We start from the raw sequence: 14,076 nt of genomic DNA on the forward strand, positions 1-14,076 counted from the left end.
CAGAGAAGCAGCCACGTGGCAGCTTCCCGGGACTACCTACCTATTGTCTAAATATATGTATTTTGCCAAATCTGTTTTGCTACAAAAAAAAATGAATTAGTATAATGAAGATACGTTACTGAAATAATGCGTGTGGTTTTAATAAACTGGGTCTAATGGACATACTTTAGTGGCTTAATTGTATACATATTCTTTGAATGGATATCCTCTTCATAAGCGGTGCTACATTTTTTATTACTATGAATATAAAGTTTCGTAATTATTCGTAAACACTCAAAGAAAATCATGAAACAAATCATTATTTGTTTAAGGATTAGGTTAGTTTGGGATTCCCACAGATAAGATAGATAATTATTTCAATTGAAGCATGGACGCTGCTGAATTGAAAACGATCGCCTTGACATTTACGTTGCATCAGCAATGCTCCGTCGGAACACCTTAATTAACTAAAAGGACCTAAAAATACTCGTATGTAGGTACTCATAAAATGTACAATTTATAAAATTTCATATCATTGAACTGTTTTTTGCGGTTAAATGAAAGAACCCCACACAATAGTCAACAACTATTAAGAAGTGAATAAATTAAGAGCTTCAAAGATGCACTCATAGAGGGCATTGCAAAGAGCTTGCTTGGAAGTCCGTAAGATGGCAGCTAGTAGCCAGTAGTCGCCAGGGCCAGTGAGAATGCTCTCAGACAAACTTTCTGTTCCCAGATCCCATTTAGCTAGCTTCTAGTTAGGTCGACTATCGAGTCACCATTGTAATACGCGAAGTATTAATAAATCCCTGATTTGAACACAAGACCCTATCATTTAAAATCTCTTTCCACGACGAGTTGGAGAATTGTTACGGGGACACAACAACTACCTATTTAAGATCCCGTTTTCCGAATTTTTTAAAAAATATAACACTTTTCCCTTTACAATTTAAAGATTTTAAGTTCTTAAAAAATACGTGTTGGTAATAATATGAAATTTTACCCAACAGAAAAAAATCTTAAAGCGTGCTGCGAAATTTGTAAAATATAATTGGTTCTTTCTTATATATTAGCACGCTCCCTTTTGTGTTTAGACATCTCCCTTTCAAAACAATTTATTCTTATTTTTAAACTCTTACTCGCCTTAATTAAAACCTTTACCCTGGGAGGGGCAAGTACCTACTCATATTTTTATAAAGTACCTACTTGAGAAAATTAAAAGTAATCAATTTACTTGGAATTAGTATTCATATTTGAATTGTTTGTCTAAGTTCAACACAAGTATTTTCGAATTTTGACGTATTTTTTTGCCTTTCCTGACATTTAATCGTTACATGTCAGAAAGTGTAGAAAAGCTTAGATTTACTGAAGTGAAAGACGCTCTGAAAACAAAAACATGTTTTCAGGAGTGTACGTCATGGTGCTGAAAACGATAAAACTACTTTTTCCGAGATGGGGAGGGTGGGAGATTTTTCCAAAAAGGGGTGTTCAGGATCTTGACTTCACTCTCCTGACAGAGCAATCCGGCGTGGTGAGTCACCAGATTCCAAGGAAGTATGACTGGAGTAACTCTTCAATAATAACTCCAGCTCTCGAATAATGGTCTTTATTTTAACAATAAAAAAGACCCGTAGGGCAGCTCATGTAAGGTGAGCCCAATATTGCTATCTCTCTCCGCGGTTTTATTAACCACATGTAAGTGAAAACCTGGCAGCTCCGCCGTTTTGCCAAAACGACCGCCCAAGACGGATGGTAACAAGAGAAGAAAAATTAAGTCCGTGGCAATACGAAATTGCCCCGGCAATCGCTAACACAAAATAAATGTTGCCACATCATTAGGGTGACAAGCACCAATATTAATATTTCAGTACCTGAAATCTTAACATATTCCCGCCCCAAAACGAGTATTAAGGAATAGTCGTTTTTCATAAAATAATGTAGGAAGAGATTGCAACATTGGTACTCAGAATTTACCCAACAGGTTCACATACAAAAATAAACAATATTCAATACATGGATATCAAAATAATAACAAAAAACTTATAACAACGTATATAACCCTATGTCAGACTTGACATTAAAAAAATAAAAGTCTAATAACGTAGAAACTTCTGGTGCGCTGCACCCACTTATGAGAAAATATCTTATCACTTGGCACTGTTGAGCCTGACGGCATTTTGATTCACACATAACATCACTTTTAGTGTTGTAATTTGTTCTTAATCCAGGTTGGAGGAAGGATCCTCCATGGGAAGTAGACAGAGCTGTGTCACGGCTCTTTTGGTGACACCTCTGGCCGTCCTCAAGGAGACGACGCGGACGCGTCCGTCTTGACCAGGGTGGATCTCCGTCACTCGCGCCATCCTCCAGTACTGCGGAGGTAGTTGGTTGTCTTTGATGATGACCATGTCACCAGGCTGTAAACTGCGTTGACGTCCTTCTTGCCATTTGACTCGGTTCTGCAATTCTGCTAGGTATTCCCGGCTCCATCTGTGCCAAAAAGATTGAACAACGGTAGACATCTTTTGGTAAATATTAAGCCTGTTTGTAGGCAGATGATGGATATCAAGCTCAGGCAATGCTAACAGGTTGTCGCCAATAAGGAAGTGTGAAGGAGTGAGTGCGTTTAAATCATTTGGATCTGATGATAATGGAGTCAGAGGACGGGAATTTAAACAAGCCTCAATCTGTATTAGTATGGTATTCATGCCTTCGTATGTCAAAACAGTTGACCGCATGGCTTTTTTCAAATGTAACTTGGTCATTTTAACTGCACTTTCCCAAAGTCCACCGTGATGCGGTGAGCGGGGAGGCAAGAAACTCCAGCTAATATTCTGCTGGGCTAAAAAATTATGGATTTCCTTATCAGATGCCTTCAAAAAATCAAATAGTTCAGTAAGTTCCCTATAACTACCTGTAAAGTTAGTTCCATTATCACTGAAGAGTCGTGAGGGTTTACCCCTCCTAGCTATAAATCTTTTCAATGCATTCATAAATGCCATTGAAGTTAAATTAGTCACTAATTCTAGGTGAATTGCCTTCGTTGAAAAACAAATAAATAAACATATGTAAGATTTTACACTCTTAGCATTTCTGGTTAAACCAGACTTAATTAAAATTGGACCTGCATAATCTATGCCGGTTACATAAAATGGTCTTTGGATTCGGAATCGGTCAGCAGGAAGGTCACCCATGAGCTGGCGACACTCGCGCGGACGGACTCGGAAACATACAATACATTTATGCAGTGCTCGCTTTACTGCGTTTTTACCAAATATTGGCCAAAACCGTAAACGCAGTAATGCGAGCAGAGCATTACATCCTAAATGCAAATTCTCATAATGCAGATGGGTTATTATTAAGTCAGTCAACTTATGATTTTGTGGTAACAAAATTGGATGTTTTTGAGAGACCGAGGTAATATCAGATTGTGATAGTCGACCTCCAACACACAATAACCCATCCTGCATAAAAGGATTTAGTGCCTTTACCTTGCTCCGCCTAGATACAAATCTTCCATTACTTAAAGAAGCTATTTCATCACGAAATGCGAATCGCTGAGCGTTCAAAATCATTACATGCATGGCATGTTCCAGTTCGATTACAGAAAGCTCGTCGACCCGCATCGGTTTTCGTTTAGAACAGTTATGTATGAAACGTAACATATAAGCAACTACGCGCCTCAGTCGTCTTAATGAAGAATAATTATTAAATATTTCCCAATCGACAGGACTACTAGTAACCAAAACTATCCTCGCCGTTTCTGGCAACTCCGTGGGAGTATCAAATGTAGTAAATGAAACGTCATTACCTAGCTGGTGCAGACAACGTATTGATAAATAAGGCGAAGGAGCCAAACCATATGTCACCGTGTTTAGCGTATAATGTTTCAAACAATCCTCCGCATCCCTTTTCCATAATATACGTTGGTAATTTCTGTGTTCCGGGTTGATATTAATTTGGCGGTACATCTTTGCAATATCTGCGGTGACTGCATATTGATGTTTTCTGAAAAATACCAAGTGACAAAATATATCATTTTGAATGGTGGGCCCAATCATTAGAGCGCGATTCAAAGAAATCCCTCGAGCGGGTTTAGCCGACCCGTCAAAAACAACACGAATTTTAGTAGTTGTGCTTGCTTCTTTAAATACAGCGTGATGTGGTAAATAATAAGTAATTTCATCGCGTTTTGGAGGTTCACATTCAGTCATGTGACCTAACGCAAGATACTCATCAATAAATTCCGAGTATTGTTCCTTTAAACTAGGTTGTCTTAAGAATTTCCTTCCCATTGACGCTAATCTACCTTTAGCAATACTAAATGAATCTCCTAATTGAGATAGGTTAGATTTAAACGGTAAGTTGACTACAAATCTACCGTTTGCATCGCGTTTATGCGTGCCTTCGAAAATCCTTTCACATTCACTATCTTCCAGAGAGTGATGCTTACTATTTTCGGTTTCTTCAACCTTCCAAAACCTTTCTATTTGGTTCTGCAAAGAATTTAATGAAATATGACAAACTTTAACTGGCCTCGTATTATGACGACTCTGTACAGCTCCTGATATTATCCAGCCTAGCTCCGTTCGATGCAATGTAGGTTTACCCTTTCCTAACTGTATCTGATCCGTACGAAGCACCTGCCAGAAAACCTCTGCTCCGATCAGCATATCAATAGAAGCTGGCTGGTAAAACTGCGGATCAGCTAACCGGACACCGTCTGGAATGTTCAACATTTTTGGGTTAATCACGGTCTGTGGAAGATTGCAAGAAATCTCATCTAATACCAAACAAGATATTTCATCCTCGTATTGAGAACATAATGATTTAAATTTAATGTCAACTGTTTCCTTTACATGAATTAAATTATTATGCAAACCTGAAACAGGTATGTTCAATTTTGTACAATGCAAATTTAATCTCTTACAAGTATCCTTTGTAATAAAATTAGACATTGAACCTGAATCCAAAAGTGCGCGTATTTTGTGTGTTCCACCGTACGCGTCTTCTATTTTTACTATTACGGTAGATAGTAAAATTTCTCGCCCGTTCATGTCGCTATGACACGCTAAATTCACTGGTGCCTCCGACTGACCCTTGCCAGTTGAAGTACCCGCTTGTACATTATCAGTATTGATATGTAACAGAGTGTGATGTTTTCGATCACAAACACTGCATTTTTCCTTCCACCTGCACACCTTTGAAGGGTGCCCCGGCTTTAGGCAGTTATAACATAAATTGCTCTCTGAAACGAACTTTCTTCGTGCCGCTGGTGCTTTGTTAACAAATATTTTACAAGAATAAATGAAATGGCTGTCATTACACAGCATACAATTGACGTTGCTTGACGCTAACGTAACCTTGTTCGTAGAATTCCTTTCCTTAAAATTAAAAAACTTTGGTTTTGTTGCAACTGGTTCCGCTTTCTGTTGCATTCCATCATTATCACCTTGGATAGTTTCCAGGATCTGCGACCTTTGTGAAATAAAATTGCTAAACTGCTCGAACGTAGGATAAATTTTATCGCACTCCATGGATTCCCACAGGCTACGTGTGTGATTATCTAACTTTGAGGTTAGAATATGTATAATTAATGTGTCCCAATGTTCTGTTGGAAGCTTTAAATTATGTAAAGCTCTCAAATGAATGTTTGCTTGATCAATTAAATTTCGCAATTCATGATGATTCTGTCGTTTTAACGGTGTAACATTAAATAAGAAATTCAGATGTCTATTTGCAATAAGTCTGACATTTTCGTATCTTGAAATAAGCATCGTCCAGGCTGCAGTATAATTATCCCCGGTTATTTCTAGAGAACTAATCAAATCAAGTGCGTCTCCGGACACATAACTAATAAGGTAATGAAATTTCTGAACATGATTTAATTTACTGTTATCATGAATTAGGGCAATGAACGAGTTTTTAAAAGTCAACCATTTATGACTATAACCTGAAAAAATTGGTATTGATATTGGTGGTAAATTCACAGATGTATTCGGGACATTTTCAATCTTCTTAAATTTTGATAATATTTCCTGTCCTAATGCAATTAAATTAAAATATGTACCTTCAAAATTATCCCTCGCGTCATGATCTTCTGATTTATTCAATAAATCAATCTCCAGCTGAATTTTGGAGAATTCCATCAGAGAAGGTTTGATGGCATCTAATCTCGACGACAATACGCTGGGCCTAATATCATTTTCGTTGCTTAAATAGGTTTCAAATCTCGTTAATGAACCTTTCAACACCCCGCGCTGTCTAACCAACTTGTCGAGTTCCATTTTTTAGAAACGAATAACACAATAACCTGATTTAAAACTTAATACACAACTCGAAACGGCAGTTTGACGTTTTGACGTGAATAAAATAATACTATGGATTATAAAGAAACCAATCAAAATACTATGGCATGCAAGGACGAACGACTTGCAAACGCGTGGCTAGAGATGTACGTAGGCAAAGCAAAGTTATTCGGCAGAATACAACAATAAAAATTATTATCACCAACAATTTTATGCTATTTTGAAAGCATCTGATTATGAACACCCGAATATAATTCGATATAATCAATACGAAATAATGTGGCATCTACACAGATTTTTAGCTTTTTTAAATGGAATTTGAAAGGACAATGAAAGGAAGGCTACAACCTGATTTGCTGTGCATGCGAGCGTCGTGATGAGGCTCGCTTGATCAATCCAATGATGGTGATGAGGACGCCGACTGGACCACTCCCGATGATGATGAGGCCCGACTGGACCACTCCAAATAATGATCTTCCGTCTCAAATGGATCAATCCAAATAATAATCATCCGGCTCTTGAATGACCAATGTTCAGGATCTTGAATTCACTCTCCTGACAGAGCAATCCGGCGTGGTGAGTCACCAGATTCCAAGGAAGTATGACTGGAGTAACTCTTCAATAATAACTCCAGCTCTCGAATAATGGTCTTTATTTTAACAATAAAAAAGACCCGTAGGGCAGCTCATGTAAGGTGAGCCCAATATTGCTATCTCTCTCCGCGGTTTTATTAACCACATGTAAGTGAAAACCTGGCAGCTCCGCCGTTTTGCCAAAACGACCGCCCAAGACGGATGGTAACAAGAGAAGAAAAATTAAGTCCGTGGCAATACGAAATTGCCCCGGCAATCGCTAACACAAAATAAATGTTGCCACATCATTAGGGTGACAAGCACCAATATTAATATTTCAGTACCTGAAATCTTAACAAGGGGTGTTTATGTATTTTGGATCCAACAACCCTCATTGGGGATCTGCATGTAAAAACACCATCGCAACCCCTCGGTGGGGTGATTTATGATGTTTGGGTGTTTTTTTCCTCCATCTTTTCACCCTATCTTTTCTGCAGGAAAAACGCTTGGCCCACCTACGTTTTGATTCAAATCACGTTAACTATTTTATTTATAGGCTTTTTGGGTTATATTTTTATTTATGTAAGAAACCTTCACAAATACAAAGTTTAACATATCATTACATTCGAACCGTTTTTCAGAAGAAAATAATATTACGGTTTTACTCACCGTAAAGAGAAGGCTCGTGTGTGTGAAGAGGGAAATCATTCTGAAACAATAAAGTTATATACTCGTTAGTAAAAAGATATCGTAAATGATAATAACAAGAAAATACACACTTTGTCCGGGAAGGGTAGTTCTACCTTTTACGCCGGTTATGCTTGAGTGGCGGAAAAGGCATTGCTGTCCGATAATTTAAAATACATTTTTTATATCAATCTCTTTGTTAGGGTCCCAACTATATGTTTATGTATTTACAAATGTGAACCAAGTCTTCCCATATCTTTAAATCCTTGTCTTTTGTATGGAGGAATATTTGATCAAAAACAATTTGAACCCGTAGAACGGGTAATACATCCTTCCATTTATTGCACCGTAAATGCGAAAGTTTTAACGTTTTTTTTGTAAAGATTTATAATGTAATAATATATACGTACATACATTTTTTTTAGAAATAAAACATAAAAATGACCCAACACTAACTTCAGATTATGGAGTCGTATTACAAAAGTGGGCTAATTTCACACACAACAATTTTATAGTTGGGGTGTGGCGAGTACTATGTAAAAAGTCGTTTTGTAAAATTCTGAGCACTAAGCTTTAGTAACTGCAGTAAACGAGCACAGCAGAGTTAGAAAAGTCCTGGAATTACTGTTTAGCAAAAATCCTAGCATTCTCAAGGCCCTGATGCATAACGACTATATCCTAGTATAATGAACACGGGCGAGTGAAACATAATTCTTTCGAAGTATAAATATATTTGAGAAGAATAACTATTAGAAAACTTGTTTTGTTTAGTATAACACGTAATCTTCTATTATTTTAAAATCTACAATTGAAAATCCACAATAATAAGCGTAACTACCAATATAATTGTTTTTATAATATAGCAACTTAAATTAATAAATTTTCTTTTTGGAGTTAGTTAAAATATTTTCTATACTTTATTAGCAATGGTTGTGCGCAAATCTTTCATCCGCAATTGTGCGGGGGGTGCGGTTGCGGATGCGATATAGACTAAGCCAAACAAAAACGAATTGAATTGCCTTAGTGTTTGCAAGAGAAAAATGAGTAGGAAAGGCCAAAGACTTACCCTGGTCTCGCTCTCCTTAAGCCGCTGGTTCTTTTCTCTTATCAGTTTGCATACAATTAACATTCGCTCACTTAACACAAAACAAAAGACAGTGACATCCACTGCTGCGGGTAAAACGTTTCACTGGACGATGTGTGCTCCAAAAAACAGTCACAGCCGAATTCAAACATATGCGGGTTTTCAAGATGACACGAAATGTTCGCGGGTAAGATGCAACGATAACACTGATAACATTACTCCTTGTCTTTGGCCCAGATCACGGAAAGGGGACAAGGGCAAAGGGGGGTGAAGGGTACACATTTAAGGCTATTCAATTTTAAACCTAATGCGCAACTAAGCAATGTAAGTTTAACACGAAACAATAGTTAAATATACGAATAAAACATCTAGAGAGCTGTCTTATAAATGCACTAATTATGATATTAACACACATATGCACTTAACACATTTGTGCACTATGCCGTTGGAATACAGGTGCTGTATTTAAATTACCACCCTTGCCTCGGTTAGGATTCGCGACTTCTCTGCTAAGTTTTATTATTAAATATTAGAGAAACAAAAGAGTACATGGCTTACAACACATATTTAATTTCATGATGGGAGCAATAACATTTTTCCTTATGATTTCTTATTTGTGGTAGGTACATTGAGTAATTACAGGATAACATGTGTAGTGTAAAGTGTATTTGTATGTGTGCGTGAGTTTGTAGGTGTGACATGTGAGTAGAAGTGAAATAATGCGAACAGTTCAAATCACTGCTTTTACGCTCTTTTTAAATGTGCCTTGTGAGTCCGAAAAATTTCAAATTTTTATTGGTTTGTTGGCGAATTTGCCGCTGTATTTGATTTGTAATTAGACGTGTTGAATATTGTTGTAAAGAGGGTACGTCTAGATTGTATTTTAAAAATAATTAGTCATTTAAATTGTAATCTTTCTTTGCCGTTCACAACCCATTATTTGGGTGAGGTTTAGACCTCGTCCCTGCGTAGAGACGCCTTTTACACCGGACAAGTGTTCACATGATATTGACCACGTCTCCCCCTCCGCCCGAGTGATAGCTTAGCGGGCTCAGCGATCTTCTTTCCCCCTTCTGAAGCTCAATTATTCCATAGGGTCTTCGAGCGAACCCTCAAACTAACTTTAGCGAGATCAAATACTGCAGGCGCATCAAATGTAGGCCTGCCTCCTTCCCACCAAACGGAAAGTTACCAGTGTTACCTGATCCAAAGTTAAGTTACCATCCTCATTATTTTATAAATAGCCCGTATTTTGAATTAGCACCATTAATCTTGTCATCAAATGATTACTAAATATTTCAGAGCGCCGACAATGCGGCCTATCAATTAATAACCCTGTTCTAAATGATGTAAATCATAAACCATGTCTTCTGTCAAAAGTTGGTTTTTGACGCAGAAGATTAATTTGATTTGCTAAGCCTTTGACCCTTGAAAGATAAATATGTGATGCCAATAAAGTCGGCTCATAAATCTGGACACTTCAGATATGGGGCCAGCTAGTACTTCAGGGTAATCATTATGATTTATACCGTCTATTGTATACGAATTAATTCATACGTCTTAGTGGGGAATTGAGGAATTGTACATATGTAGACCCAACCAATTTAGTATGTTATTGCACCGCTTTCGTACTTGTCTTTGGGAAAGTTCATGTTTTAAGCTTTACCTAAGATATTGTTTTAGTACAGATTTGCCAACTTTAACTGATTGAGGGTAAAATACAGCACGATGAGTTTATTGTGAAATTATACGTTTAGTGGGGAAAAATGTTATTTTAGAATTACTGCAGGTTAAAAAGTAATTATTTCTTAAATGTAATAAAATGCTCAGTAGTAAGCGTTCAAAGATTGTTTGAAAGGGAAATATGTAAATACGAATACTAGAGGGAGCGCGCTTATATAAAAAAAACGATAATAATTTAGCGAAAATGGTAAAAATATTTAATAAAACACGTGTTGTTTGAAATTGAGCAAAAATCTCATGAAAAATCCTTTAGTTGAATTTAAAGATAAACTCTGATTTTATTCATACCTATAACATGTTTAATAATAAATAAAACGTGTTTTTAATCATTTTCCGAGCCTAATTTGCGTTTTTTTCTATCTAGGGAATTTCATATAATTACCGTTGCGACTTATGTAGATATTATCTTAAAAAAATAACATTATTTTTTGGAAGTAAACATGTTAAATGAGCGTATTTCTTCGAGATGATTAGAGAGATACTAGATTACAGTAGAAGTATAATTAAATTTCGGCGGTTTCCGTGTTTCTTTTATTTCCCTTCCAGCGTTTGAAGGCCATATATGACTGGGCGTCCATATTTTATAAAAGTATTTTTATCTTTTTCTAAAATGCGGAAACAGTTTTTTTTTTGATGTTATAAAGAAAAATAATAATTCTCTCCAGTTTTCTTCAAATATTTTTTACTGGATTCCATTAGTAAAATCCTAAAAATAGCCAAAATGAATAATTCATATTTCGCGTCACTATGTAACAATCGGCATAAAGAAAGAATTTTTTATAATATAAACGAGGTTAATGTGAAGGTTCAAATTCCTCAAACAAAACAGATGTGTTTTCGAAATATCGAGTTCTCTCAATTTTTAATATCGTTTCCCTTGAGTAAAATTAAAAAAAAATTAGTTAAAATATAAGCGTGAGCTACAGTATATGAACGCGTATACGAAAAAACTTTTAAAAAATAAAATTTTATGGCTTAGCCTACGTGTGACAGTTTCCCTTGATTAACTTTATCCTTCTAATTAAATTACTCACAAAATAAATAAAAACCACTTTTGCGCTAAAATAAACCGTTTCTAGACTCCTTTTGACAAGCAATTTTTATGCTTATTATCTACATTTGTTATACACATTATTGCTGTCTTGTGTATTCCTCTTAAATTGTTACGATACTTGGCTACGCATCCGAAGGTCGCAAGTTCAAATCCCAGCGAGCACAGGTAAATTCGATTAGTTTAATAAGTTTTATTTCACAATTGATTGATTTAAAATGATGATAGTATACTTGAAAACGTTGTAACGTGAAGATACTTTCAGTACCGCCATGGTGACAGACCACCCTTCAGAATTGAAACTTAGCTGGAAAGCGGGTTTGGTGACCATATCTGAATGGTCAGGTACTTTTCCACCTTCCTCTCCTCACCTCCTTCCCCTTTGCCATACTTTCAGTCTCTTAATATACCCCAATTGGGGATGCCATAGTCTCACAGGCTCCAGATGGTTGGGAGTAGTTGAAAATCTTTTGCAGTATTCAAACAAATAAAATAATGAAAAAAAACTGGTAATCTCTTGCGTATTTGGCGGAACATAATTCGACATATGAAAGATAATGAAAAAAAATATTAAGCTACATTTTATGCAAATGCGTAAACAAAATGAATTAATTATACTACTCTGATCACAAGCAGTGGCGGTTTTCTCTAAAGTGCGTTTGTGCGGCGAACCCCCATTAAAAAGATGAGAAAATAAAACAAACTTGTTTTATAATAATATAAGCACATTATAGATAGCACGCTATTAAAATTTCGCCTTCAAAACCCGCGCCACCGAAAAATACGATACATATTCCAAATTTTGTGCGAGTTGAAATCCGCGCCAAACTCTTCATACAAAAGAATTTTAGCCGGTACAGATCCCTATGACGGTGACATATACAAAATTTGGTCTTTCTTTGCAAAAGTAAGACAAATTGTGTGCGCCGAACACGCGTTATGTTATCACGTGACCTCCGAACATTGACGAATGTAACCGAAGAAACCCGAGAACTTCGCGGTCGACGTTTGACCTTTAGGGAAGCAAGTGTTATTTTTTATGTTATATTATGGTATTTAACTTTGTAGTCATTTTTGTACATATTTTTGTTTTCTTGTTTCTGCATTTCTCCAACCGTTTGCTTATGGCATTTGCAAATCTACTACCTATTGAAGTAGACTTAGTAAATTTATTTCGTTCCACCTTTATTTGTTTTTTTTTATGTTTTAAATATCTATTATATGTATATTCTACGAAATTATTCTTCTCGAAAAAACAATAATAATTAGCAACATACATTGAGTGCTATAAAAACATTAAACAATTTAATTCCTATAAAACTTTTCTCATTATCTAATATTTGTGTCTAGTGAAGTGATTTAAAAACAATAATATGTAGGTACCCCTCCCACTAACTTTATTTAAGTTGTGTGACTGCTGCCGTATTCGACTATTTGACGAAGGACAACAGTAAGTAAATTTTAATTAGATATGTTTATCTTCTCTTGAATTTCTGAACCCCCTGTTAAAAAGACCACGAACCGCCACTGATCACAAGCACTTTTTGTAAAAATGTTGGCATGCCAAATAATAACAGTAGACAGCGGTTGACCCAAATTATTTCTAAAGAAGTAGTTGTATTCCGTATCAGTGCTTGAAGGGTACGTACTGATTAAAATGTCTTTATTAAGATTTGAAAAAAAAGAAACACGGGGAAAAATGTAAGAAGACAACATTACGCTTGTTCTACTTTTTAAATTACTAACCATAATATTTTTAATGGAACTCCCGGGACGCCACTGTGTGTTATCAATTTAGGCCTTTTGCAGAGGCGAGATAATCATTTTAACTATTATCGAGTACTTCAACAGCCTGAGAGATTTTACCGGAATTGATTATTGAAATAAATTTTTCCATAGGCACATTGATAAGTTACTTCTAATTAATTATAATATTTCATTTCTCTAATTTTGCCTCCGTAGAATTTCTCCAGTGAACCAAAAAATAATAACGTAAATAATTTTATTTGAAAATCGTATTCCTAGTATTGCTGTATTTAGGGATTGAATTGCAAATTTTCGGAGAAGATTGTATACATGCCCAATTTTAATGTAAGTTGATTTATACCAGAACTTAATTGGAATTTCGTTGATGGAAAGCAATTTATTTACGAAGTTAAACAAATTGCTATTTGTTTCATATTGAATTTCTGTATTAAGTCGAAAAAAATTACAAAATATTATGAGCATGCTAAAATATAATGTAGATATTAGGTAGGTATATACTTCATTTACTATAACGATATCGCAAGATATATTTTTTTAATTACGACATCGCCGGACATGGGATATTCAAAATAGCCCTTAAACACGGCCAAAGCTATACTCAACAAACATAGATGAATAAGGTAAATTCCCAGTTATGGAAGAAAAGCAATAACCTTATCATACTAAAAACTCGAATCACCAGCCAAAATGATGGGTCAACAAATTCGGAGGAAATTGCCAAGGGTTTTGAAGAACCTCTGCAGATATATTCGGTAACGAAGTAGTATTATGAAATATGATGGAAACATTTATATGGAATATGATGATCTCATAATATTATGGAATTTGATGGACGAAACGTTTACCTCTTTGAAAATATTATAATAAAGGCAATCCAACCCACCC

The 14,076-nt window shown here is 35.8% G+C and overlaps 1 protein-coding gene across 2 annotated transcripts; it reads right to left on the reverse strand.

Moving 5' to 3' along the window:
• Window positions 1-1,586: 1,586 nt before the first annotated feature.
• Window positions 1,587-6,381, reverse strand: LOC149415656 (uncharacterized). 2 transcript variants are annotated; one of them, XM_089642800.1, is made up of 2 exons: window positions 6,050-6,381; window positions 1,587-3,987 (listed from the first exon to the last, which is right to left on the reverse strand). In XM_089642800.1, exon 2 carries the CDS (start codon window positions 3,948-3,950, stop codon window positions 2,199-2,201), a length of 1,752 nt encoding a protein of 583 aa, XP_089498926.1. In that variant the 5' UTR covers window positions 3,951-3,987; window positions 6,050-6,381; the 3' UTR covers window positions 1,587-2,198. The 2 variants fall into 2 exon arrangements, with proteins under 2 accessions (XP_089498926.1, XP_089498925.1); XM_089642799.1 differs by having other exon boundaries at window positions 1,587-4,702.
• Between the last annotated feature and the right edge of the window lie 7,695 nt (window positions 6,382-14,076).

The sequence above is a fragment of the Hesperophylax consimilis genome, chromosome 18 (genome assembly GCF_061612785.1).
Source record: "Hesperophylax consimilis isolate HC1 chromosome 18, BYU_Hcon_1.0, whole genome shotgun sequence".
Classification (NCBI taxonomy): Eukaryota; Metazoa; Arthropoda; class Insecta; order Trichoptera; family Limnephilidae; genus Hesperophylax; species Hesperophylax consimilis.